The 25,185-nt window shown below is 47.5% G+C and overlaps 1 protein-coding gene across 10 annotated transcripts in view; it reads right to left on the reverse strand.

The window, feature by feature from the left end:
• Window positions 1-25,185, reverse strand: part of KIZ (kizuna centrosomal protein) — a 765,937-nt gene that overhangs the window by 665,236 nt on the left and 75,516 nt on the right. For 9 of the 10 annotated variants that reach the window (XM_085612400.1, XM_085612398.1, XM_085612396.1 and 6 more), the window contains exon 2: window positions 18,312-18,374. The exons of the other annotated variant lie outside the window; for it this stretch is intronic. In XM_085612400.1, the coding sequence (XP_085468526.1) occupies window positions 18,312-18,374 (63 nt within the window). The remainder of the gene's footprint in view (window positions 1-18,311; window positions 18,375-25,185) is intronic. 10 annotated transcript variants of the gene reach the window in all.

Below are 25,185 nucleotides of genomic sequence, written 5' to 3' on the forward strand. Positions count from 1 at the left end.
AGAGTGTGTGTCCCCCTGTTTCTGTATATAGAACATTGCTGTCATATTGACCGTCTGGACTAGGACAGTGGTGTTGGCTATGTGTTTTTGAAAGGCCTTCATTGCCTGAAATATTGCCAGTAATTCTAGGTAGTTTATGTGGTGTATTTTTTGGTGCGGTGGTCCATAGACCTTGCACTGTATGTTGAAGTAGATGGGCTCCCCACCCTGTGAGTGATGCGTCTGTTGTCAACACTACCTGTGGAACTGGCTCTTGGAACAGTCGTCCTTTTGAAAGGTTTTGTGTGTTCCACCACTGCAGAGAGCGATGGGTACGACTGTCTACCAACACTAGGTCCTTTAGTTTCCCTTGAGCCTGGTTCCATTGTGTTGCTAGGCATTCTTGTATGAGACGCATTTGTAGCCGAGCATGTGGGACTATGAATATGCAAGATGCCATCATGCCTATGAGTTGCATAAACACTCTTGCTGTCAAGAGAATCTGAGGTTGAAATTTTGGATCATTGCTTGAATGTTCTGTATCCGCGCTGGAGCTGGGTAAGCCTTTGCTACTGTGGAGTCTATTGTTGCTCCCAGATACTGCTGTATATGGGAGGGTTGTAGATGGGATTTTGGGTAGTTGAGGGAAAATCCCAGATTGTGTAATAGATGGATAGTGGTCACAGTGTGCTGCAGACATTGGTGATGTGATTTGGCCTTTATCAGCCAATCGTCTAGATATGGAAACACATGAATATGTTGTCTCCGTAGATGTGCTGCCACTACTGCTAAGCATTTTGTGAACACCCTTGGTGCTGTTGTTACCCCGAAGGGTAGGACTTTGAATTGGTAGTGCTGTCCCTGCACTACGAATCTGAGGTATTTCCTGTGTGCGGGATGAATGGGTATATGAAAGTATGCATCTTTGAGATCTAGCGTGGCGAGAAAATCGCCTTGCTGTAGTAGTGGTAGTACTTGTTGGAGTATGATCATGTGAAAATGATCGGAGTGAATATAGTGATTGAGGGGACGAAGGTCGAGAATGGGCCTGAGGGACCCGTCTTTTTTGGGGATTAGGAAATAGAGGGAGTAAACTCCCTTTCCTTGTTGCTGCAGGGGAGCCGGTTCTATAGTGTGCTTTTGTAGCATTGCTAAGACCTCTTGTTGCAATAGTATGGTATGTTCCTCTGACATTGGTCTGTGTTTGGGTGGTATGATGGGTGGGGTAGATGTAAGTTCCAGACAGTAACCAGAATGGATAAATTGCTTCACCCACCTGTCTGTTGTGATGGATTCCCAGACAGGTAGGAACTGTGATAATCTGCCTCCGACTGGTGTTAAGTGGTCTGGAGGCAGGTGTAGGAGGTCACTGTTTAGGAGTGGTGGAGGTACGATTGTTGTTGTTACCTCTACCTCTGCCTTTAGTATTGTTTCCCCTATATCCTCCTCTGCCTTTTTGAAATGTGTTTTGAGAGGTAGTTTGGAAAGGTTGAGAGGTTTGTGTGTTATTCCCTCTCCCTGTACCTCTATAGGAGGATCTACGAAAGGAACGTTTGGATTGGTAAGACTGCAGTGCACCCATTGATTTAGCGGTGTCAGTGTCCTTTTTCATTTTGTCTAGTAGGACATCTGTTTCAGGCCCGAACAGGAAATCTTGGTTAAGGGGTTGATTGAGAATAGTGGTTTGCACCTCAGGTTTGAAACCTGATATGCAAAGCCAGGCGTGTCTTCTTAACATTACGCTTGTATTGACTGTTCTAGAGGCTGTGTCAGCTGCATCTAGAGCACACTTTATCGAGGCATTAGTGATGAACTTTCCTTCTTGGATAAGATCAGTTGCCTGTTGTTTATATGGATCAGGGAGATGTTGTAGCAGCTCCTCTAGTTTGTCATAGTGTGCCCTGTCATATCTAGCTAACAATGCTTGTGTGTTAGCTATTCTCCAGGTGTTGGCTGCTTGTGAAGCCACCCTTTTCCCTGATGCCTCTAGTAGTTTGGACTCTTTTTCTGGTGGTGCGGCATCGCCAGTGGTTTGTGAGTTTGCCCTTTTTCGTGCATTGGCAACTACTAAAGAGTCCAGCTGTAGTTGACCCTTGATGTATGTAGGGTCGGAGGGTGCTGCTCTATATTTCTTTTCCAGTCTAGGGTTGAGTATCCTAGCCCTAATGGGGTCTTTGAATATTTCTGGTGCATGTTTTAAAACCCCTTTGAGCATGGGTAAGGAGCGGACACTTCTTTCTGTGGTTGGGAAGGTGTCCAGCAAGAAATCCTCTTCCAGAGGGTCAGCATGCATATCTACCCCGTGGAAACTAGCAGCCCTGTCCACTAACTGATGAAATGCAATGGTGTCATCAGGAGGGGATGGTTTTGAAGGGTATGGTGTGGGGTCTAGAAGAGGTGTGTTATTGTCTGGTGAATATGGGTTTCCCCATGTGTCCAGGTTGGGATTTGGGTCATCATGATCGTCATAAGGGTCTTGTGGATCATTATCTATGTCCTCATCTGGGTCCCCAACAGGCTGTGGAGGCATGGGGGGTGTGTATGGCACATAAGGCAGAATAGGAGAGAGAGGAGGAGGGGTGACAGGCCTAATAGGAGAAGTAGCAATGTCCTTCCGTTTTAGAGGAATAGGAGAGGGTAATGCAGGATGAATTTTCCGCTTGTGGAGCACCACATGACCTGTGTTAGGGTCTATGATGATTCTTTTCTGTTTTGGATCGACAGGATCTGGAAAAAACAGCTCCTCCTCTGTATTTGGTGGTTTCGGCACCGAAGATTTGTGGTGTTTTTTGCTGGGAGTCGTATGATTTTTAGGCTTCGGCTTCGACTTATTTGGCTCGGGAACCTTGTTTTTGTTCGGTTCGGGAGCTTTCTTGACTTCGACGTCCTTTTTCGGATCGACCGTTTTCTTGGGTTCGATCTGTTTTTTAGACTCGGTGACCTTTTTGGAGTCGTTAGTCTTTTTCGGGTCGATTAACTTTTTCGGGTCGATATTTTTCTTGTGATCGACCTTTTTCGACTCGAGAAGCTTCGGCTCGACATTTTTGGGAACGGTCGAGTCTTTCGGTGCCGGAGCCGGATGTGTTTTTCCTCGGCGCCGAAGGCATTTTGGGTGTAGGGAGATACGGTTTGCTCGGTCCCGAGCTACCGGAAGGCTTTTCTGTTATCTTCGGAGCCGGGCCCGAGGGTGGGGCTTCCGAAGGGATGTTTCGATCGTGACAAAGGCCTTGTGGCGATGTCTTGACCGGAGCCTTATATGGGGTGATTGGGACAGGGGCATCGGTACTCACGTGCTGCCCCGCTGGGATTGGGTCATCTGAGTCCGATTCTTCGACTGAGACGAGCTGTAGATCGTCCGAGTCCTCGGCATCCGAGGGGTCGTCGAAGATATCGTCCGGTTCCGGTGCCGGTGCTGCTGCTTGTCGATGCATCGCTTGCCGATGGGCCCTTCGGTTCCTGATTGTCTTTTTGGAACGGAAGAGTGCGCAGGCTGAGCAGTCTTCTTCTCTATGCTCCGGAGATAGGCATCTGTTGCACACCGGGTGATGATCCGTGTGTGGGTATTTAGCACCACACTGGGGGCATTTTTTGAAGGGGGTCCTTTCCATGGGCCCGAGGCCCGAGTGGCGTCGATAGGCCCGGAGGCCTGCATCGATGGAAATATGAGAAATAAAGTCTCGTAAAGTTCTAGGGTATCGACCGGAGAGCAATCCCGTCGAGATACTTGGATTTGCCGTGAAGAAAGTTGAAAACTTCGGAGTCGAAGTTGGCGTCGCAGAAGTACATCCGAACCCGATGGCGGAAAAAAACAATCTGACGATGGAGGAGCTGTCCATGCACACTGTAGTCCAGGGGAGGAGTCACCTATCTCGTGAGATCTCGAAGACTCTTCCAAGACAACAACGTGCAACATCCGGACCCAACACTAGGCGGCGATCTAATGCAATAATGTGACTGCAGCAGCTCATATGCCTCGAACAGATTATTTTTATATCGTCTGTTTGAAAATACTACTTTTAGAAATTGGGTATTTTCTTGCTTAGCCCTCCTGTGTGCCTCTGCTGGTTTGTGTATTGACTGTCTGGCTTTGGAGTGACAGGGGCTGGGGGGGTGCATTCTCTCAGACATCCACCGGGAAATGGTTGATGTGTGTCTTGCTGGGCTGAATAGACTTGGGCTGCATTCATAGTCGGGGGAGGAGTTTTCACTAGCCCCTGAATAGGTCCAGTCTGCATTTAGAGTGGTGGGAGGAGATTTCCCCGGCACCTGAATAGGCCCTGTCTGCCTTACACACTGCTGTCTCCACCTCCTGCTGGGCAGCTGCACCATTGAACTGGTTTTGGCTGGGCAAATAGCTTGTCTGCCACCAGAGAACAAAGGAATTTGGAGAATAAATATTGGGGCCCTGACCCCAACACTTTAGAACTAGCTGGAATAAAGGAACCTCCCAAGAAGAAGAGCTGAAAGAGCTGGTAGGAGGAATACTGCCCTTTGCTGTGTAGTTGCTTTGTTGGGTTGGCCTGCTGTTGCTGCTTCTGCCTTGGGCAGTGAAAGGACTGGACTGAACTTTCTTTACTTGTGGGGAGTGTCTCCAAGGGCTTGAAGTAGAGCTTGCCTCCTGTTCTGAAGTCTCAGGGACTGCAAAGACTTCACCATCCTCTGGGTACCACTTCTGGAACCGCTGTTTCAGTTGCCACAGAGAAGAGAAATGCAACCGACTTCATCACCGACTCAGTCGCTGGCTCTGTGTCCTGACAGCACCGCAGAAGGCACAGTCTGCATCTCACACCGCAACCCTGGTCTCACCGACGACCGTCCCCGCCTCCACCGAGGTCACGACCTGTGGGCACCGCAATCCGCACTGCCTCGCTTCACTTCGCCATCCTGGTCTTACCGACGCCGTCGCTGCTCCTTAATTCAACACCCGTGACTGCATCGAGGCAGAGGGTACCGCTTGTAAGTTTCACGACGCACCGCCTCATCCCACACAGCAGTCTGGGCAACCGATGCCAGTGCCCGCTAACCGGCTCTGTAGCTTGCACCACAACCTGCCTGCACGCATCGTGAGGGCACCGCAGCCTGCACCGCTTCCATTTTGCAACACAACCGCGATGGCTGCCACAAAAGGCTCGCAGCAACGTGCCAGCTGCAACGACAAAGGTACTGCTCACGAGTCTGTCCACGCTTACGCTGGCCCATAACGAAGCGGTCAGCTGGAACTGTTAGAATCTGTTGTTTTTAGCATCGCGGAAGCCCCGGACGGAGCTACCGTCTCGTAAGAACTGTGTTTTAGAGACATTTCTGCAATTTTGAGGACATCTTGCAAGGTATATATTTTTAAGAACTGCATGTTAGATTCTTATCGTTTTGGATATACAAAAATATTGGCTATTTTTCTAAACTGGTGTGGTGTCCTTTGTAGTGCTTTGACTGTATTACTGTTGGTTATGTGCAAATGCTTTACACACTGCTTCTGAGATAAGCCTGACTGCTCGTGCCAAGCTACCAAGGATGTGAGCAGGGGTTATTTTAGGAGTGTAACTCCTTTACCCTGACTAGGAAGAAGGGTCCCTGCTTGGACAAAGGTGCAAACCTTGCCAACTAGAGATCCCCATTTCTAACAAATAAAAATTGGAGTGTAGAGAAGAAGGATCTTTGATTGTTAGTCCTCAGGACACTCAGGACACCCCCCACGCCGCACGGCTCGCCAGCGGTGCCCCCTCGCTGCCGCTCGTTGTCCCAGCTCAGTTGTAGCCCGTTTCTTGCTCCCTGCTTCTTTTCTGTACCTGCTCCCTTGTTAGCCCGTTTGTCGTGCCCACTGCTTCTCTGTCCTGTACCTGTGTTTTTGCCCGCATTGTGTTGACTTGTGCTTGTTTTTGGGTTAGCGTGCCTCGCTAATCCCTCTGGTGCCCCCACCCGCTCCCCGCCGCTGCTCCATCGCGGCCCGCCCCCTTTTTACCTTCTGTACCCGATTGGCCGCCCCGCTTCCGCCTCCCAGCTGCTCCACCCTCCCACTTGGCCTCATATGGAGCACGCGCGGCGCAGGTGAGTGTGACCTGACCTCAGGAAACCCCCCACACCGCACGGCTCGCCAGCGGTGCCCCCTCGCTGCCGCTCGTTGTCCCAGCTCAGTTGTAGCCCGTTTCTTGCTCCCTGCTTCTTTTCTGTACCTGCTCCCTTGTTAGCCTGTTTGTCGTGCCCACTGCTTCTCTGTCCTGTACCTGTGTTTTTGCCCGCATTGTGTTGACTTGTGCTTGTTTTTGGGTTAGCGTGCCTCGCTAATCCTTCTGGTGCCACCACCCGCTCCCCGCTTCCCGCTGCTGCTCCATCGCGGCCCGCCCCCTTTTTACCTTCTGTACCCAATTGGCCGCCCCGCTCCCGCCTCCCAGCTGTTCCGCCCTCCCACTTCGCCTCATATGGAGCACGCGCGGGCGTACCGACTGTGCGCCGAAGGCAAGCCCGTCTGCGCCCGTCCGCGCCTGGACCGCGCCCAGCGCCAGGACCCCTGGCCCCCGAGGATGCCAGCCAACATGACGGACATACGACACCGCCACCCTCAACGCTCTCAACGCCGGACGGGACCCCGCCTGCTACCGAGCCACCCCGAAACGCGCCTACGGACCCTTCACCTGCAAGTTCTCCTGCCTCCGGACCTGCACCGCACCCGCCAAGCCGAACCCCAGCAACAACCACCTCAAGTGCATCCTGCTCAACACCCGCTCCGTCCACAGACACACCGTCGAACTCTGGAACCTCCTTGACACAACATCGCCAGACGTCGCCTTCCTCACAGAAACCTGGATGAACGCCTCCTCAGCCCCCGACATCGCCATAGCCATCCCAGACGGATACAAGATTACCCGGAGGGACCGCGTCAACCAGACCGGAGGAGGCATCGCCATCGTACACAAAAACACCATCCACATCACGACCAACTCCGACGACACCTTCACCGCCGCCGAGCACCTCCACTTCCAGATACACACCGACCCAAACACCACCCTCAGAGGCACCCTCATCTACAGACCCCCGGGACCACGCACACAATTCGGCGAAGACATCGCAGACTTCATCAGCCCGCACGCCCTCCCCTCCGCTGACTACATCCTCCTAGGGGACCTCAACTTCCAACTGGAGAACAACAAGGACGGCAACACCACCACCCTGCTGGACAACCTCGCCAACCTCGGACTCAAGCAACTGGTGAACACCCCCACCCACTCCGCCGGCCACACGCTTGACCCCGTCTTCTCTGCCAGCAAGCACGTCTCCTTCAGCCACTCCACCGAACTCCACTGGACTGACCACAGCTGCGTCCACTTCAACTTCAGAAAAACCACGACCCACCACCACCCGCAACAGGCTCCTCGCAGGAGCTGGAGCAAGATCACCACCGAGCAGCTCACCACCACCCTCAGCCAGAACCCTCCCGCCAGCACAACAGACCCCAACGAAGCAGCCAGCAACCTCACACAGTGGCTGACCGCCTGCGCCAACGACCTCGCACCACTGAAGAACCCTCCCAGCAGAACCGGCAGCAAGAAAGCCCCCTGGTTCACCAATGAACTCAAGGACTCCAAGAAAAACTGCCGCACCCTCGAGAAAGCCTGGCGTCACAACCAGACCACAGACAACATGACCGCCCTCAAGCACGCCACCCGCAAGCACCACCAGCTGATCCGCACCACCAAGAAGACAGCATTCAAAAAAAGACTGGACAACAACGCCCACAACAGCAAGGAACTCTTCAGCATCATCAAAGAGCTCTCCAACCCCAGCGCCGGAAACAACGACATCACTCCTTCACAAGACCTCTGCGACTCACTCGCCTCATTCTTCCACCGCAAGATCGCCGACATACACAACAGCTTCGGCGCGCCAACCACGCACCCAACCACCAAACCAACGCCCCCCACCACCACCCTCTGCGCCTGGACCCCGGTCAGCACCGAAGACACCACCCGCACGATGAACACCATCCACTCCGGATCTCCAACCGACCCCTGCCCCCACCACGTCTTAAACAAGGCCGACTCCATCATCGCACCCCAACTCCGGGACATCATCAACACCTCCTTCCACACCGCCACCTTCCCAAAGAGCTGGAAGCACGCCGAGCTCAGCGCCCTCCTGAAGAAACCAACAGCGGACCCCACCGACCTCAAAAACTTCCGCCCCATCTCACTCCTCCCGTTTCCTGCCAAAGTCATCAAGAAGACCGTCAACAGACAGCTCGCCGCCTTCCTCGAGACGAGCGGATCCCTCGACCCCTCGCAGTCCGGCTTTCGAGCAAATCACAGCACCGAGACCGCACTGATCGCAGCCACCGATGACATCAGATCCCTGCTCGACAACGGCGAAACAGCGGCCCTCATCCTCCTGGACCTCTCTGCAGCGTTCAACACGGTCTGCCACCGCACCCTAGTACAGCGCCTCAGCAACATCGGGATCCAAGAGAAGGCACTGAAGTGGATCATCTCGTTCCTCGCCGGAAGAACTCAGAGAGTCCGCCTCCCCCCGTTCAGATCCGACGCCACCTAAGTCATCTGCGGCGTACCACAGGGATCATCGCTCAGCCCCACCCTCTTCAACATCTACATGAGCCCCCTCACAGCCATCGCACGCCAACACAACCTCAACATCATCTCCTACGCTGACGACACCCAGCTGATCCTCTCCCTCACCAACGACCCCGCCACCGCCAGAACCAGCCTCCAGGAGGGGATGAAAGACGTCGCCGAATGGATGAAGAACAGCTGCCTGAAACTGAACTCAGACAAGACGGAAGTCCTCATCCTGGGATCATCGCCCTCCGCCTGGGACGACTCCTGGTGGCCCCCTGCTCTGGGCACCACTCCCGAGCCAACGGACCACGCACGCAACCTGGGCTTCATCCTGGACTCCTCCCTCTTGATGACCAGACAAGTCAACGCCGTCTCATCATCATGCTTCAACACCCTGCGCATGCTCCGCAAGATCTTCCGATGGATCCCCATCGAAACCAGGAGGACGGTCACCCAGGCACTCGTCACCAGCCGACTGGACTACGGGAACACCCTCGATGCCGGAACCACAGCCAAACTTCAGAAGAGACTCCAACGCATCCAGAACGCCTCCGCACGACTCATCCTGGACATCCCCCGTCTCAGCCACATCTCCGGCCACCTGAGAGACCTGCACTGGCTCCCCGTCAGCAAGAGGATCACGTTCAGGCTCCTCACCCACGCACACAAAGCTCTCCACGACCTGGGCCCCATGTAACTCAACAACCGCCTGACCTTCTACACGCCCATCCGCCAGCTACGATCAACCAGCCTCGCCATCGCCACCGTACCACGCATCCGCAGAGCCACCGCCGGAGGAAAATCCTTCTCCTACCTGGCAGCCAAGACGTGGAACTCCCTCCCCATCCACCTTCGGCTGACCCAGGACCATCTCTCCTTCAGGAAGCAACTCAAGACCTGGCTCTTCGAGCAGTAGCGGACCCCCCTCCCCCAGCGCCTTGAGACCCTCCGGGTGAGCAGCGCGCTATACAAATGCTATGATTGATTGAGTCTCAATATTGGGGCACAGAGAGTCTGATCATGTAAAAGCTCCTGAGAGTGTTTTGATGGAGCAAAATCAATTGGTGGATTCAGAGGTAAACAGTTTGCTGAAAGAAGGGGCAACAAAGTAGATTAATCAGGATATCCCAAATCACCAAATTATCCTTTTACTAAAAGAGAAAAACAGGGGGTGGCACTCAGTAATTAATTTGAGAGAGTTGAATACATGTGACGTGGCAAGCATTTTGAGATGAAGAGAATCCATCTGTTACGAGACATGCTCCAAGAGGAGATGGGTTGGTCAAATATGCATATTTTGTTTGGTGCCAATGTCAGAGCAGGGTCAGCCCTGCCTTCAGTACAGCTGGGCCAACAGGAAACACCCAATTATATAACTATATTTAGCCATTCTTCCATCCCTTGGAATTTTTCAAATGTGATCAGACCTTCTTTGAGAGCTTCTCTGAGGTAACATGGTGGGTGCTTGGTCATATACTTCAGTAACAATATGGTACGTTTATTGAAGGACCACTGGAGTTTGAGTGTACAGGCTTCGAGTTTAGCACATTCATTCCAGTATTTGGACTTCATGGTAGAGACCAAAGAGTCATTGTTAAGGCTATTGGGTCAGCTAGTGAAACAGGGGCATCATGAAATCCACGATTTAGTAGCTATAAAGTGGGTGGAGTTCTTGAGGGGCCTCTTCTGTCTTCAGCTCATAATACATGTGAAAGGATGGGTAGGTAAGTGAAAGGAAGGAAGGAAGGAAGGATGGATGTGTAAGTGAAAGGATGGGTGACTGAAAGGGTGGAAGTAGAGATGGCTCGATGAATGAGTGAAAGGATGGATGCAATGATGGATCAGTGAAAGGATGGAAGGAAAGAGGGATGGGTGAAAGTGTACATGGATGAGCAAACAAATAGATGGCTGAGTGAAAGGCTGGATGGCTCGGTGTAAGGCTGGATGACTGAGTGAAAGGATGGATGGATGGATGAATGGGTAGATGGTTGAATGAATGAGTGGGTGGGTGAGTGCAAGGATACATGGATGGATGGGTGAGTAAAAGGACGTATGGTGAGTGAAAAAGTATATGGATGGCTGCATGAAAGGGTAAATGGATGAGTGGATGGGGGTGCAAGGGTAGATAGCTGAGTGACAGATGGATGGATGGACGGATGGATGAGTGAAAGGGAGCAGAAATGGATTACTGGAGTGGAAGGGTGCATAAATAGATGCGCAAAACGATGGATGGATGGATGGTTGAAAAGATGGATGGAGAGAATGATCATTGAAAGGATTGATGGAGAGAAGAGGGTTGAGTTCTTTCTTGATGGGCCTCTTCAGTCTATAACTTGACAGACAAAGGCTAATTAATGCGAAAGGGTGGGTGAGAAAGTGGAAGGATGAATGTTGGATGGATGGATGTGTGAGTGAAAGGGTGGATGGGTGGGTGTGTCTAAGGGTAGATGGATAAATGAATAAATGAGTGAAAAGACAGGTGTAAGGATAGATGTGTGAAAGAATGGGTTGATGAGTAAAAGAGATGGTGGATGGATGGTTGAAAGGGTGGACGGATGGGAGTGTGAGAGGATGGATGAATGAGTGAAAGGATGGAAGAATGAATGAAAGGGGATGACGGATGGATGGATAGATGAGAGAAAGGGCGGATTGATGACAAGTTGCGGCTGGAGAGATTAATGGATAGGTTTGATTGATAGATTTGATGAATAGGTTTGGAGATCGATGGATAAGTTTGAATGTGGATGGGCGCATAGATGGTTGGACGGACAGAATGGTGAAAGCCTGAATGATGAATTAAAGAATGAAAGGATGACAGAATGTAAAGATGCCACTTCTCCACCCTGATAGACAACCTCGCCAACCTTGGACTGGAACAGCTTGTCACGACGCCGACCCACATCGCCGGACACGCTCAACGCCATCTTCTCCTCAAGCCCCCACGTCTCCTTAAGCCACGTCTCCGAATCCACCTGGAGCGACCACCAATGCATCCACTTCACCTTCCGGAAACCCGTCGCACATCACCGCACCCTACAGATCCCCCGTCGCTGCTGGGGCAAAATCACCGAAGTACAACTACAGACAAACCTCGCACTCAACCCACCGACCTACCCCTCCAACCCAGAGGATGGTGCGCGCACCCTTAGCCGATGGATGGACGACTGCGCCAACACCTTAGCGCCACTGAAAAAACAAACCCCCCAGAGACACCAGCAAGAGAGCCAACTGGTTCACCCCGGAACTCCCAGCGTCAAAGCGCACCTGCAAGAAATTGGAGAACATATGGCACAGCGAGAAGTCGCCGGGCAGCTGCGCAGCCCACAAAGACGCCATCCGCAACCACCACCACCTCATCAGGACCGCCAAGAGGACCTCCTTCAAAGACCGCCTCAACAACAACGCTCACAACAGCAAGCAGCTCTTCAACGTCGTGAAGGAACTCTCCAATGCCAGCTCCAACACCAACGACATCCCGCTGTCGCAAGCCCTGTGCGACTCCCTCGCCACCTCCTTCCACCGCAAGATCGCCGGCATCCACGACAGCTTCAACCCCCGGACGACCCTAACAGGCCCCAACACGCCGGACCCACCACACCACACCCACCACGACCCCCTGACAACCTGGGCCAACGTGAGCATCGAAGACACAATCAAGACCATGGGCACAATCCACTCCGGCTCGCCGTCTGACCCTTTTCCACACCACATCTTCAACAAAGCCGGCAGCTCCATCGCACCCCACCTGCGCAACATCATCCGCCTCTCCTTTGAGACCGCCACCTACCCTGAGAGCTGGAAACATGCTCTCAGAGATCAACACCCTACTGAAGACACCCAAGGTGGACCCGAGCGAACTCAAAAACTTCCGGCCCATCTCCCTGCTTCCGTTCCCAGCTAAGGTCATCGAGAAGATAGTCAACATCCAGCTCACCCGCTACCTCGAAGACAACAGCATCCTGGACCCCTCCCAGTCAGGATTCCGCAGCAACCACAGCACTGAGACCGCCCTCATCGCCGCCACAGACGACATCAGGATCCTACTGGACAACGGCGAGACGGTGGCCCTCATCCTTCTGGACCCCTCCGCCGCCTTCAACACCGTCTACCACCGCACACTACACACACGACGCAGGGATCCGAGACAAGGCCCTGGACTGGACCTCCTCCTTCCTCTCCGGCAGAACCCAGAGAGTCCGCCTCCCCCGTTCCGATCCGAAGCCTCCGAGATCATCTTCGGCGTCCCGCAGGGATCCTCCCTCAGCCCAACGCTGTTCAACGTCTACATGGCGCCTCTCGCACGCATCGCCTGACATCACGACCTCAACATAATCTCCTACGCGACGACACGCAACTGATCCTCTCCCTCACCAAGGACCCCCTCACCGCCAAATCCAACCTCCACCAGGGAATGAAGGCCGTCACCGACTGGATGGAGGATAGCCGCCTTAAGCTGAACACAGACAAGACGGAGATCCTCATCCTCGGGCCCAACCTCTCAGCATGGGACAACTCCTGGTGGCCCGCATCGCTGGGGACACCCCCCGCACCTACCAACCACGCACGTAACCTGGAAGTCATCCTCGACTCGAAACTCACCATGACCAAACAAGTCAACGCTGTCTCCTCCACCTGCTTCAACACCCTCCGTATGACCGCAAGATCTACAGATGGATCCCGACAGACACAAGGAAAACAGTCACCCAGGCCCTAGTCAGCAGCAGACTCGACTACGGAAACGCCCTCTACGCCCTAGCCCCGACCAAGCTCATCAACAGACTGCAAAGAATCCAGAATGCCTCTGCACGCCTGATCCTCGACCTCCCGCGCCGCGACCACATCACTCCCCACCTGAAGAACCTGCACTGGCTCCCGTCGACAAAAGAATCTCCTTCAAGCTCCTGGTCCACGCACACAAGGCACTCCACAAGACCGGCCCAGCCTACCTCAACAGTCAACTCTCCTTCTACGTACCCAACAGGAAACAGGAAACGTAGCAACAGCACCCCCCCCAAATTCCCCACCCTCAGCACCTTGAAACCCTTGTGGGTATGTAGTGCGCTTTATAAATTATTTGATTGATTAATTGAATGCTGGATATCAGTGGGTGGATGGAAGGAAAAATGGATGGATGAATGAGGCAAGAGAGCTCTTTTGGGGAAGGTCACGATGACTTGCTTCGCTTGCTTGGTGCCATAAGAGCTTTGGTTTAAAGTGGGGGGTATGTCCATTTTTTTAACTACTCCCTTGTGTGAGATTCTGGGGATCCAATCTATGGGACATTAAGCCTGATAGTTTAGGGTGGGTAACTGGTCCCTTTTCAGAGTCAATTCTCTACATTTTTTTTTTCACACATCTTCAGAAAAAAATCCTGAAAACAGAGCATGAAAGAGTGCAAAATGTATCAGTTCATATTCTTATGAAATACTTAATACACATAATATCAATATTGTTAAATTCAAGAAAACAACAACGATACATGAGACAGGTCTAGGCGTGAGGCTACTTTGGATTACTCAGCAAGTGTAACAATGGTCAGTAAGATTTTGTGTCAGATTTAAGACTGGAGGGCACCATAAAATTGGCTGACATAATGAAAGTGCCCACCTTTTCCACTTTTCACTTGATATTAGTAGCTCGTGCTTCCTCACATGTTGTACAAGTATTTTGGTCGGTTTGGTCTTGCTATAAAATTGCAATCCTATAAAGGTTTGTTAAGGTAAACTAGATTGTATTAAAGAGACGGAGGTTAGCACAGTCCATCCCAGTTTGCCCATCTGTGTCGGAGATGAGAAACTGGAAAGCAATGGAATTATGTAGTTTGAATTACAATATGTAGTGAATTCGGAATACTGTGGAAGAGTCATTGGCGTTGTATATGATTTCCAAAGATGATCTGAGGGATAGTGCTAATATAAGTGAATAATGTGGGGTTTTCCTAGCAGTGGCGTAGGAAGGGGGGTGCGGGCTGCCCCAGGTGTCAAAATATGTGTTTTTGAAATTATTTGAGGCTCACAACTCTTTAAAAAAACATATTTTATTTAAAACGAGTTTAATAACTTCATCCGACAGTTAATTAACCTCAACAAGTCAACATAATACGTATTGAAACTTTTTAGTTCGGTCAACAAACGCAACGAAACGCGGCTGAACTCAACGCTGTATAGTGGAGAGCATATGGAGGGGGTGTTTCTTTCCGCCAAAGTCTGTTTTTGCAGTTTGAACTCGAGCAAGACGTAAACAACCGGTGACTCATCACTCAACTCGCAACCAATCCTATGGTCAGTCACCCCACGTCATTCTGTTGAGTTAGTTGTGCATTATTACTGAAGCTTATAAGTGCTGTGCTGAATGTATTTTTGTGAAATTCTTTAGTTCATTGATTCATTGTGATCATCCTCTTCTCTATGATATTGAGCTTGGTAAGTACCGTAAACGTTATGATGCATGCTATTTGTTTGTATTTGTACATTAAGCCAAAGCTGCAAAATAGCGAAATTAAGTAAAAAATGTCATTCATAAGAAATTCCCATTGCGAAGATCATGGCACTTGACTCATGTTCAGTGGGAGTAGTATAGCGGTACATCTTTCATGCTTTGCGTCATCGCGCTGTGTGTATCTTGCATGAAGGCAATCTGCTGGCTTCATCACTGTGAGTTGTATTAGAGCAGCGTTTCTCAAAGGGGGGTGACAAGAAATGTTCCGCACCGGTTACCACCTGACCTTGCTAAGCCATTGTTTTCTAGTTGCACTATTTGACTTAACAACACTAGTTCATGGGCAATAGAGGTTGAATTTTTCACACTATTAGGGGAACTGCATTCTCATCAATGTGTGTAGCTTGTACGTCTTTAGAGCGTTCAAGAGAAATACAGAGGACAGCAGAGTGATTCCAAAGACTTGTAAATTCTTATTTGAAGCTCTACTCTTGAAATGTTGTGCTGCTGTGGAGAGGCATAAGAAGGAGATTGTACATAACACTCACCTCCATGTTAGTGGCGGCTCTTCCGCTAAGATGGAGGAACGTCGCCCCACTGCCCAAAAGGAAAACAAAAATGATGATAACGTTTTGTTATTATGATTTTAGTTTTCCTATTGGAATCCCCCTGCCAGAGGAGGGGAGGAGTGGTTTGCACTCCCTATGTGCGCACTACTGCTTGGCCGGCCCTCTCGGACCGGCCAAGCACTCATGCGCACTTTGCATCTTTGCCACCTGGCTGTAATGCACAGCCAGGTGCGGAACATACCCAGCCTCTCATTCCCTGTCTGAGCGTCAGGGCTGAACTGGGAACCAAAACCGGCCCTGGTAAAGTGCTCGGCCGGCCCCCCGGGGGGTTGGGGGTGCGGCCGAGCTGTGCCACAGCCTGTTTTGGCAGATTTCGTTACAGCGGCCGATATTACAGCTATGCTGCAAAAACGGCCCTGTAACAAAATCAGCCCCCAGGGGCCCAAAACCGGCCCCCAACCCTAGCGGGCTCACCGGGGAAATGCCCGGTGCCCGCTACAACCAGTCTGTCCCTGCCGAGCGTCGATCCACGGTGCTCAGACCAATCACAACGCTGCATTGCAGCTTTGTAATTGGCTCAGGGGAGCCCATTGCTTCCAGCTTCCGGACCAGAGACAAGAAGAAGAGGATGGAGGCGAGGTGGCGGCTGGTCATTTTCAGGTAAGTGGTTTTTTTCGCCCCCCCCAGCACAAACACCTGGGTCTGGTGCAGCCACTACTGGTCCATGTATTAAACAAAATCCAGTTTCCACTAAAGCACTATTGAAGAATTATAGTTTATTGTGCCTTAATGAAAAAGAAATACTACCTCAACTTGCATATCATCACGTAAACTCATACAATCAAACAAGCATTTTTGCTTGAACCCTATTATAAATTAGGAGAACAAACACAGAAATCTTTTAACACAGAATCCTAACCCCGATTCCAAGAATCAGGAATGATGGGGTTCAGAGTTCAAAAGTGGCACTTGGGAGTGTACTATTTATATCTATCCGGCGGAACGTCTGCACTTACAATTTAAGGATTAATGGTGAGAATGCAGGTGTTCTGCAAAATGAGGCGAACACTCAGAAACATAAACGTATGTATTAACAGCCATTTTCCAAGTTATTTTTCAGCTTGATTATGTGTGAAAAACAAAAATCAAGTTAGTGTCATCCGTAAGTGCATTTTCAGGGTGCGAGAAGGGAGGGAATACTGCCATTTTTAACTAGTATTTAAAGGAAGTGTGGGTCCTTCTGGAAAAAATATCTGCAAATACCTATTTGTTTACTAGGTGAGCTTTTGGAACCGTATACTTTACATGTGTGAAAATGTAAACTTTGGGTACTCGTGTAAATAATACAATTTAACTTAATTTCTCGATGTTTAGTGAGCTCACAGAAGCCTATTTACAACTTTTTTCCATTTTCCTTTTCTGAAACAGTCAAAGTCTAAAAGTGTGCGGCATGGTACCAGAATCCACAAATATGTATGATGCCCGAGCAGCAAACTATTCTGATTGGTGTTCAAGAAATCTACAACAAACCATTATTACACCAACAGTGGGCCTTGTCAAAGTGCTCAAAATGGCACCTGATATTTGAACGCCAAGTATGGTAAACATAAAATAGCTGGGCACAAAAAATAATCAAAAACGCTCGTCTCTGCAACTTCTATTCGTGTTGCCTAAGGCACAGACTGGACTGGCTGACATTTCGGACATATTTTAATCGCGCGATGGTGGCTGAAGCTTAAATAAATGGCAAACGAAAGGTTAAATTCATGTAATTTCTGCCCCCAAACACATGTAAATGAAATGCAGCTCATTATGTTACAACCTTAAAGTCCACCGACACCTATTGTGCCCTAATCCGGGGAAGTAGAAGGAAGGATTAGGAACCTGGGCGAGAATGGTTTCATGGAAATGAAAATGGGAGATATTATGCGCTGTCCTCAACCAACAATGACAAATGAACAAATCCTCCTATTTTGTAGCATAATTGCATAGTTTAAAAACCTACTTCCAAAATCCGATAAAACATCAACATAGACCAGCGAAAGGCAACATATGTTGACCGATTTGTACAAATTAATCTAATGATCAGTAAAAGTAAGAAAAACGTGTATCACACGATTTCATTTAGAAGAATGATATTTTTTGAGTTGCAGCTCTGGTTTGATGACCAAAAGATACAGCAATCACAACATTTATAGGATGCATAGAGCCTTCTGTATAGCACTAGATTTCAATGGGTTTAGAGATAAACAAAGGTAAAATGTCAATAAGCGAATCTATTTCAGAATGAATTGTCAAAAGGCAGACACTGAAACATTTTTTACTCTGTGCCTTTAGAAACGAATGTTTTTGAGTCCTATAATACAGCGAGCACAAAATAAAAGATGCACACTGAAGAAAAACACACAAAAAAACAGTGTGTATAATAGCGAGGCAACAGAAAGAGTTCTAGTTAATACTCTCAGTGCAATGTAAAAAACAGAGTGCATAAACTTGAATTCTGAACCTCCAAGAAGTATCATTAAAAAAAAAGAAAAAGTATTACATTGATCTGCTAGTAAATACAAAAAAAACCCTATCATTTGTGTTGTCAATATGCAACAACACGTACCTTAAAAGGGAGAAATCAGAAAACGAGTTTCCATTGATATACTGTTTTCTATTCCCCTTCTTTTCAGAATTTTAAAACACGAGGCTCATTTTCAAAACCCAAATGAATAAAACAAAATCTCCTTTGTAACATATGCTTTTATTTGCTTACATGGCCCGGTTTGACTGGCTGTATTCAAAGAGTTTTCTTTCCAGCTCCAACCTCCTCTTTTCACTGAAAAAAGAAGAGAGAACACAATATCATCAAACTAGAAGAGAGAACCAGAACCAGATGTAGAAACATACCGAAAATATGATTAAAAAGGGGGATGCAGTGTATCAAGTACTTTCCAAAATTTTCAATAGCCAATATTTTTGCTAGTGGGAAGTCAGACATAGTAAGAAGTCACACAGTCTCTGATATGCTAAAAAATAGAAAATAAATTCTTGTGATACACAAACTCTTAAAAAAATTAAATTTTGAGAAGCATAGTATGACATATCTAGCATACACGACCGCCATTGCTCAGCTATTGATTGCCAAGGGCTTGTTTTATATGCCCAGAAGATGGTCTGGAGGAGGCGGCACTTCCAACCTCAGCTGCTAATTTCCCTGCACCACGCAGCATGGTCAACAGCTTAATCACTCAAGGGCTATTCCAATTGACTCTAAAAATGCAGGGACATGCAGATGGTGAAACACCCTCTTCCCATCAGAGTGGCTCAGCAATCACGCTGGATTATGATCGCGCTCCGTGAAATGAAAAGACAAGGGCAGAAATTAGAGCACAAGCCGGGAATGTGAGGACTTGACTCTGATCGTATTCGTCCTAGAGGGTTCAATCAGGTATACAGTGGGACTACAGGCGAGGAAGAGTGTGTTTTTTTTGTATGTTTGGAAAAGGAACAGCAAAGTACTTTGGGCACATTCTTAGGCGCCATAGATTGCCTTGTTTCTCTTATGGAGTTCACAGATGATTGCCATGATGAGATCAAATGAAGTGTCACCTAGGTTTTCATTTTTCTGCAGTCAGAAGAGGGGAAGGAGACATCACAGTCACTGCGGATGAGCATGCACTGTAGAGTAGCTCTTCATGATGTGAAGTCCTCTCGGTGATGTTACTGCATTCAACATTTAGCGTGGACAGAAGCTATTGTGGTTCATGAAATCCTTCCAGTGCACTAACAGCTGTATACTTAAAAGAAACTATTAGCACTTCATAAAAACTGTAAAAAAAATATTTGCAAAATAAGCAAACCAAGCTCAAGATTTTCTTTCAATACCACATGGTTATGAATGTGAAATTTTACAGAAAACTATCTAGAGATTAAACATGATTGACCACGTATGCCAATGCTATGCCCAAAAAAACACATACTCGTATCTCTGCCCCTGATGGATAAACACTTTCATGTGAGATTTTTTAGCTGACAATGTCGGAACGACATTCAGTTTCTGATCTCACCTACTCCGGTCTTAAGAATTGACAGTCTTCAGTATAAAATGCCTAATGCCAGTCTCAATAGCTTAAGTTATGTAGGTTGTCCCTCAGGGAGACGTGCAGACATTTTGTAAGAGTACAGTAGGACATAAAGTCTTGGGTTCATTTGACCGTATAACAATTTAATTTCCAATGCAAAGAACTAAAAGAAACCAAACCAGAAACCTCTTTATAAATTAGAGAATATCAATTAAAAAGACTAGTGATGAATTTGCACCAATAATATTGCACACCTTAAAGAACTTGTATTGAGATCTGAATTAATCCTTACAAGACTTAGACTTCCCACAGACAATCAAACATGCCAAGTATTGACTGTTTGGAATTACATAAACTGGTTGACCATTAAGATCTTCCTACGAAACAGGTAGTTTAAAGTAAATGTTCTAATTGTGAAGGAAAATATTAGGCCCACAAACTAGGACAATTTTCCCACGGATTTCTTTTTTTCTTTTTAAGATCGTCTGCCACTTAGATTACTTCAATGCACTTGTTCATTTATACACTGCACTATGAAATGACCAGGCAAAAATGTAAACTTCACATTCTTCATTTAAATAAAATGTATGAACACAATCAATTAAGAGTCACCCGTTTTAACTTGAACAACAATTTAGAATATCACAAACGCTGCTCCTCATTTAAAAATGTAATGCGTTTCCCCAATGTGTGTGTTGAGGCTTAAATAATGTCGCAAACTATCCAAAAACAAACCAAAAAAGAGGCTTGGCTATCTATCTCCAGCAGCTCCAGGCCACTGATGTACTAAGCTGCAGACATGCATTCGACTGGTGTAGTTATGGCCTATACTTCAGGACGTCACAGGCTGAACATTTCCCAGGTGTGACATTAAGGATGTCGCCCTACGAAAGATGAAATAGGAAAACCCCAACTCAGTTAATTGCCATGCACATCATATCGGCGAAAATAGCTTAAGTTGCTTTCATGCTATACCTCAATTTCCATGGCTTCAATCTGATGACCTGGAGCACATAGAGCGCCGTTACCATACACAAAAATTCCAATACACCGGAAATGTATAATTGTTTAAATCTCAACAACTCCAATTTACTGGTCTAGCAAAATACCCTTTCTTTCTGAGGACTGAGTTCAAACAAACTTTTTTATTAACAGGACAAACTTAACACTAGTAAGACAGCACTATTTTGCTATGGAAATAGATACAGCTCAGATCACTTAGACTAAACTCAGGTTAATATTTAATAATTATGTCGTTCTCAATTTACAACTAATAGCAAATCTTGCAATGAAATTAAGGATGCAGCAAGCCAGGATGTAGTGTTAGGCTTCAAAAACATAACCTGTGAGCTACTTGTAGGGGACTTCCAGAGTGCATAACATGTATTAGTGGTATTTGCTTTATATATTGCTGCCAGTGCATCATACTTTAGTACCCACTAGTCGTAACAGCAGTAATGTTTAATTCCACCCTGCTACGTTTGTACCCACCTGATACAATACGATTGTATGACATGACCTCTTTCACAGCCCCTTGGCTTGTCATTTGAGCAAGGCAATAAAATGTTATACAAAAATATGATCTACAAATCACTTCCCTAAAATATTGTGTGCATGGTACACAGATTGGCTCGTGCTGAAATTCTAACTAAAAGCTAGCTAAGGAAGGTCACCAATCCAGCATGACACGCAGATCCAGCATGACCGTTTTAGCCAGGTTTGTAACTGGTGTTTCGTTATGTTATAAATGCACATATGAAAAAACTTCTTGCACTATCAGTGTAACACAACAAGCAAAAAAAGGCTAAATCATAAAATAAATAAAACCGATACATAAAAGAATAAAACATACAGGAAAGGATGGAAAAGGCTAATGGTTTAAACAATCAGACAATTAAGTTCTAAGCTGTATATAAACTTAGGCAAACTGGATCCAGCACGCAAGGGAAGAGGAAAGAAATTCCAAAATGTGGCAGCTGCTACAGCAAAGGTCTTGTCACTGTAGGTAATGGTTCAAGATTTCCAACTATGGCGAAAGTCATGATGCATAGAACATAAAGCCCTTCCTCGTAGGTGTCACCAAAATGCAGTGACTAGGAAGTTTGGGGCATTTTGGTAGATTGCTCTGTGAATGATAACAATGGCTCTAAAATAGACCTTGCTGCGAACTGGCAGGCAGCATAGCACCCAAAAGACCGAGGTAATATGCTCACAGCTGGGAAGGCCTGTGATCAAAGAAGCTGCTGTATTTTGCACCACGGAAAAATGTGCAGAAGGTTTTCTAGAGCAGCAAAGTAGATTAAATGCAACAGTCCAGTCAAGAGTAGACTAGGGTGTTGACCAAATGGTCATCAAGCTCTGGCATGATAAAACAGAGTACTCTCTTGAGGGTTTTCAGTTGCAGATAATAGATGCCGACCATTTTAGATACCCAAAGTTAGAAAAGTGTAAATATAAATGTTCAAGGTTACCAACTGCCCAAGATGGTGCGGGAGTGGGGCGAATGACTTGAACGTAGACATCATTATTCCGGGTGGAAATATCAAGATCTTGGTGTTCCTGGGATTAAGATTTGGAAAATCAATTGACATCCAGCACCGGGTATGGGAAAGTCAGCTGGCCAAGGAGGGGCAGTATCTTGAGCCCCATATTCTGAAATCGAATATGGAGGCAACCCAGACATTAGCTGGGTGCCACCTGTGAACAGGTAAACATGGCTCCCAACTAGGAGAAGGTTTGTTAGAGGACGTATGTATAAATTGACAAAAAGGTAAAATATAAATTCCTGAGCAACCCAACAGCTGAATTCCCTAGGATGTTATGTAAATGGCAGAAAAGCAACCAACTGTTTCGTTTCACCAAGAAATGAGAGCATAGGATAGTATCTGAGAAACCAGTTCATCCTGATACTTTTTCGGGACGCTCTGGTGCTAAGGACTTAGTCAATGCACCAATATGAAACAAACAACCCGATAGACTGCAACCCCCAAAGCCCACGGAGCATTACATGAGTAGGATGAGTGTTAAGTAACAATCAGTCCTGTGAGATTAACTGGAATAGTAAGTGGAACCCAAACTCTCTTTCATCCAGATACAACAAGAACACTGGGAAGCTTGGAATATATTTTAAAGGTTTATTGAAATTAAACTCCTATCCTACTCCACAAGATATGAATAGTAACTATTATAGAACATAAACAAGATAAAGGCAATGACATTTGTCAAAAGGCAGAACACTAGAAAATATTGTAACATTATGACAGTATTTTGGGTTCTCATTACATAAAAATCACCAATCCTTCCTTTCCCTATGATAACTAAGTAAACGTAGCACCAAAAGGGGGCCTACTCGATATTTATAGATGGTCTACTACTGCATACCATTTCTGTACTATAGAAGAAGTGTTAAGTAAAGAAACAGCAGATGCTGTTCTTGACTTCGCAGCTATATTGTCCTCGCACCAGCAGATAGCTGGTAGGAGGAATCAATATTCCCTCTCTATAGCCTTGAGAAGGAAAGGGATTTAGGGCTACTGGACTTGAGGCCCTCGATTACAGTTCCTTTATATCTAATAATGATTTGCTCCAGTTTATATGCTCTGCACATTGTTGAACATCTAAAAAAAAAACCAAATAATAATGAAGATCCTCTAGCCTCTCACCTACTTATATCCTGTGAAACATTGCTTGCTGTTTAAAACCAATATTTGAGAAATCAAGATATTAATTTCTATGAGGTCTTGTTATTTTAAAAGAATAATTAGAAAAACATTTCAAGCCAAGCTAAAAATAAAACATGAGTATATTTGAGCAAGCTGAATTATCCGGTTGCAATGAAACAAACACTTTAACAACATTGACATTTTGTGCATTTGCATTTAAAACATATGCCTGAACGAACATGTATAATTCAAAAGGCCGGTATCTAAAATAGGAAATATATGGGGATTATGTCAATCCAGCCAGTTTGTCAGAATCACATTCCCAATGAGGTCGAATGACTGCTGGTCCTGGATGTGTATAAAACCATGTGTAGCAGGAGCTAGACGCTTGATACAGGATGCCATGGGTTTTGCTCTGACATGGACATGTCAGAGCAACCTGGTTTTTCCCAGGATATGTTATGTCTTAAAAAACGTAAGTTGGGTATACATATGATTTAGTGGTACGTTGAAACAAGCAGCAGAAGAAGAAACATGCAAAAAGAGAAGTAGTAAACAACTGCGGTAAAGCATAAAAGAAAAGCATCAACTCTTTTTCAGGAATATCGACCATCTCTGTTCCTACTTCTTGAAGAAGTGTTTTACTAACTATCCGAAAACCCACTTCAATACTTTTTAACCTTGCACTACAAAAATAAACCCAAGCCTCTTCATCCTGCAAGCCACTGCGCCTTCGAGTCATTATATTAAAAAAAAAAAAAAACAAGAAACTAGGAACGACCTTAACTAGAAGCAAATAAAAAGCTAAGGCAGAAGAACTGGCTTACACTGTGATTTAGAATTCAGGCCCACTGACTTTGCCAATTTTGTCAGGACCAGGAGGAAGGTGCAGGGTCCTCGACAGTAAGATTAGAGCACCGCTGAAAGTAAAGTCAACCGAGCATCAGGGCAAAAGAGCTGCCATATAAGAAGAGGAGTTGCTATACATGTTCACTCTGTGACCAGAATCTTGATGGCAAAGAAGATCAATCCACCAGACATGCTCACTGTTAGACTTGTCAGCCCTAGGGTGGTCTTACCCCGCATTTTCTCTCCTTTATGCGTCCGTTTTTACCGCCATTTTTTTTGTTGGACATAGGACTCTGGGCGCCTTACCGCTGCTGAACAGTGCTGAAGTGCAGGTGCTCTCTCCTAAGAACATGGTTGCCACAGGCCCCTGCTACTGCGGAGTGGCCACTGTCCTATATGCGCGCTAGTAGTTGGGATCAGGCTGGGACATAATGCTACTGTAACCCTGAGCGTCCCGCCTCTTGTGACCAGAGAAGCCACCACAGAGTCCCCAGAGCCTTCTAGAATTTTCCCACCCCCCCCCAGGCTGGCGCCAGAACTTGCTGCCTTTTTAGGGTCACCTGACCTAGGGGTATAAACGTAAAGGAGGGAAACCTGACAGTCAGTTGGTGCACTACTGGACCTGGGGACCCTCCGTCGGAGTATAGGCTGCTGAGCTAGGGGGAGGCTACACTACTGAGGCTGACTGCCCTTAGGCCCTGCTTCCCCAAGATAGACGAGTGATCCTGCCAGCTTGCTGACCTTGCCCTGTGTGAGGGGAACCAGGGATACCAACTCCAGTGGGCCTGCTCAGGACTACCAGATTTCCTCCCACTGCTACTAATTCCTGTAAATGCTCCCTGCCATCCACTGCCAGCGCCAAGACTGGGAAGCGCTGGGAACCACCAGATAAAAGCGCTGTGTCACCCAAGCGCTATAATGCTAGGATCTGCCCCCTTCTGCGAGCGCTGTGCTGGCGCGCTGCTGTGTGCCCAGGACCGGCTTGTGCCTTTAATACAGAGCGCTGTGCTAGAGACTCCTGCTGTGGGCCATGGGCGCTGTTCTTGCTAGGTGC

Source organism: Triturus cristatus, chromosome 6 (assembly GCF_964204655.1).
Source record: "Triturus cristatus chromosome 6, aTriCri1.1, whole genome shotgun sequence".
Taxonomy (NCBI): Eukaryota; Metazoa; Chordata; class Amphibia; order Caudata; family Salamandridae; genus Triturus; species Triturus cristatus.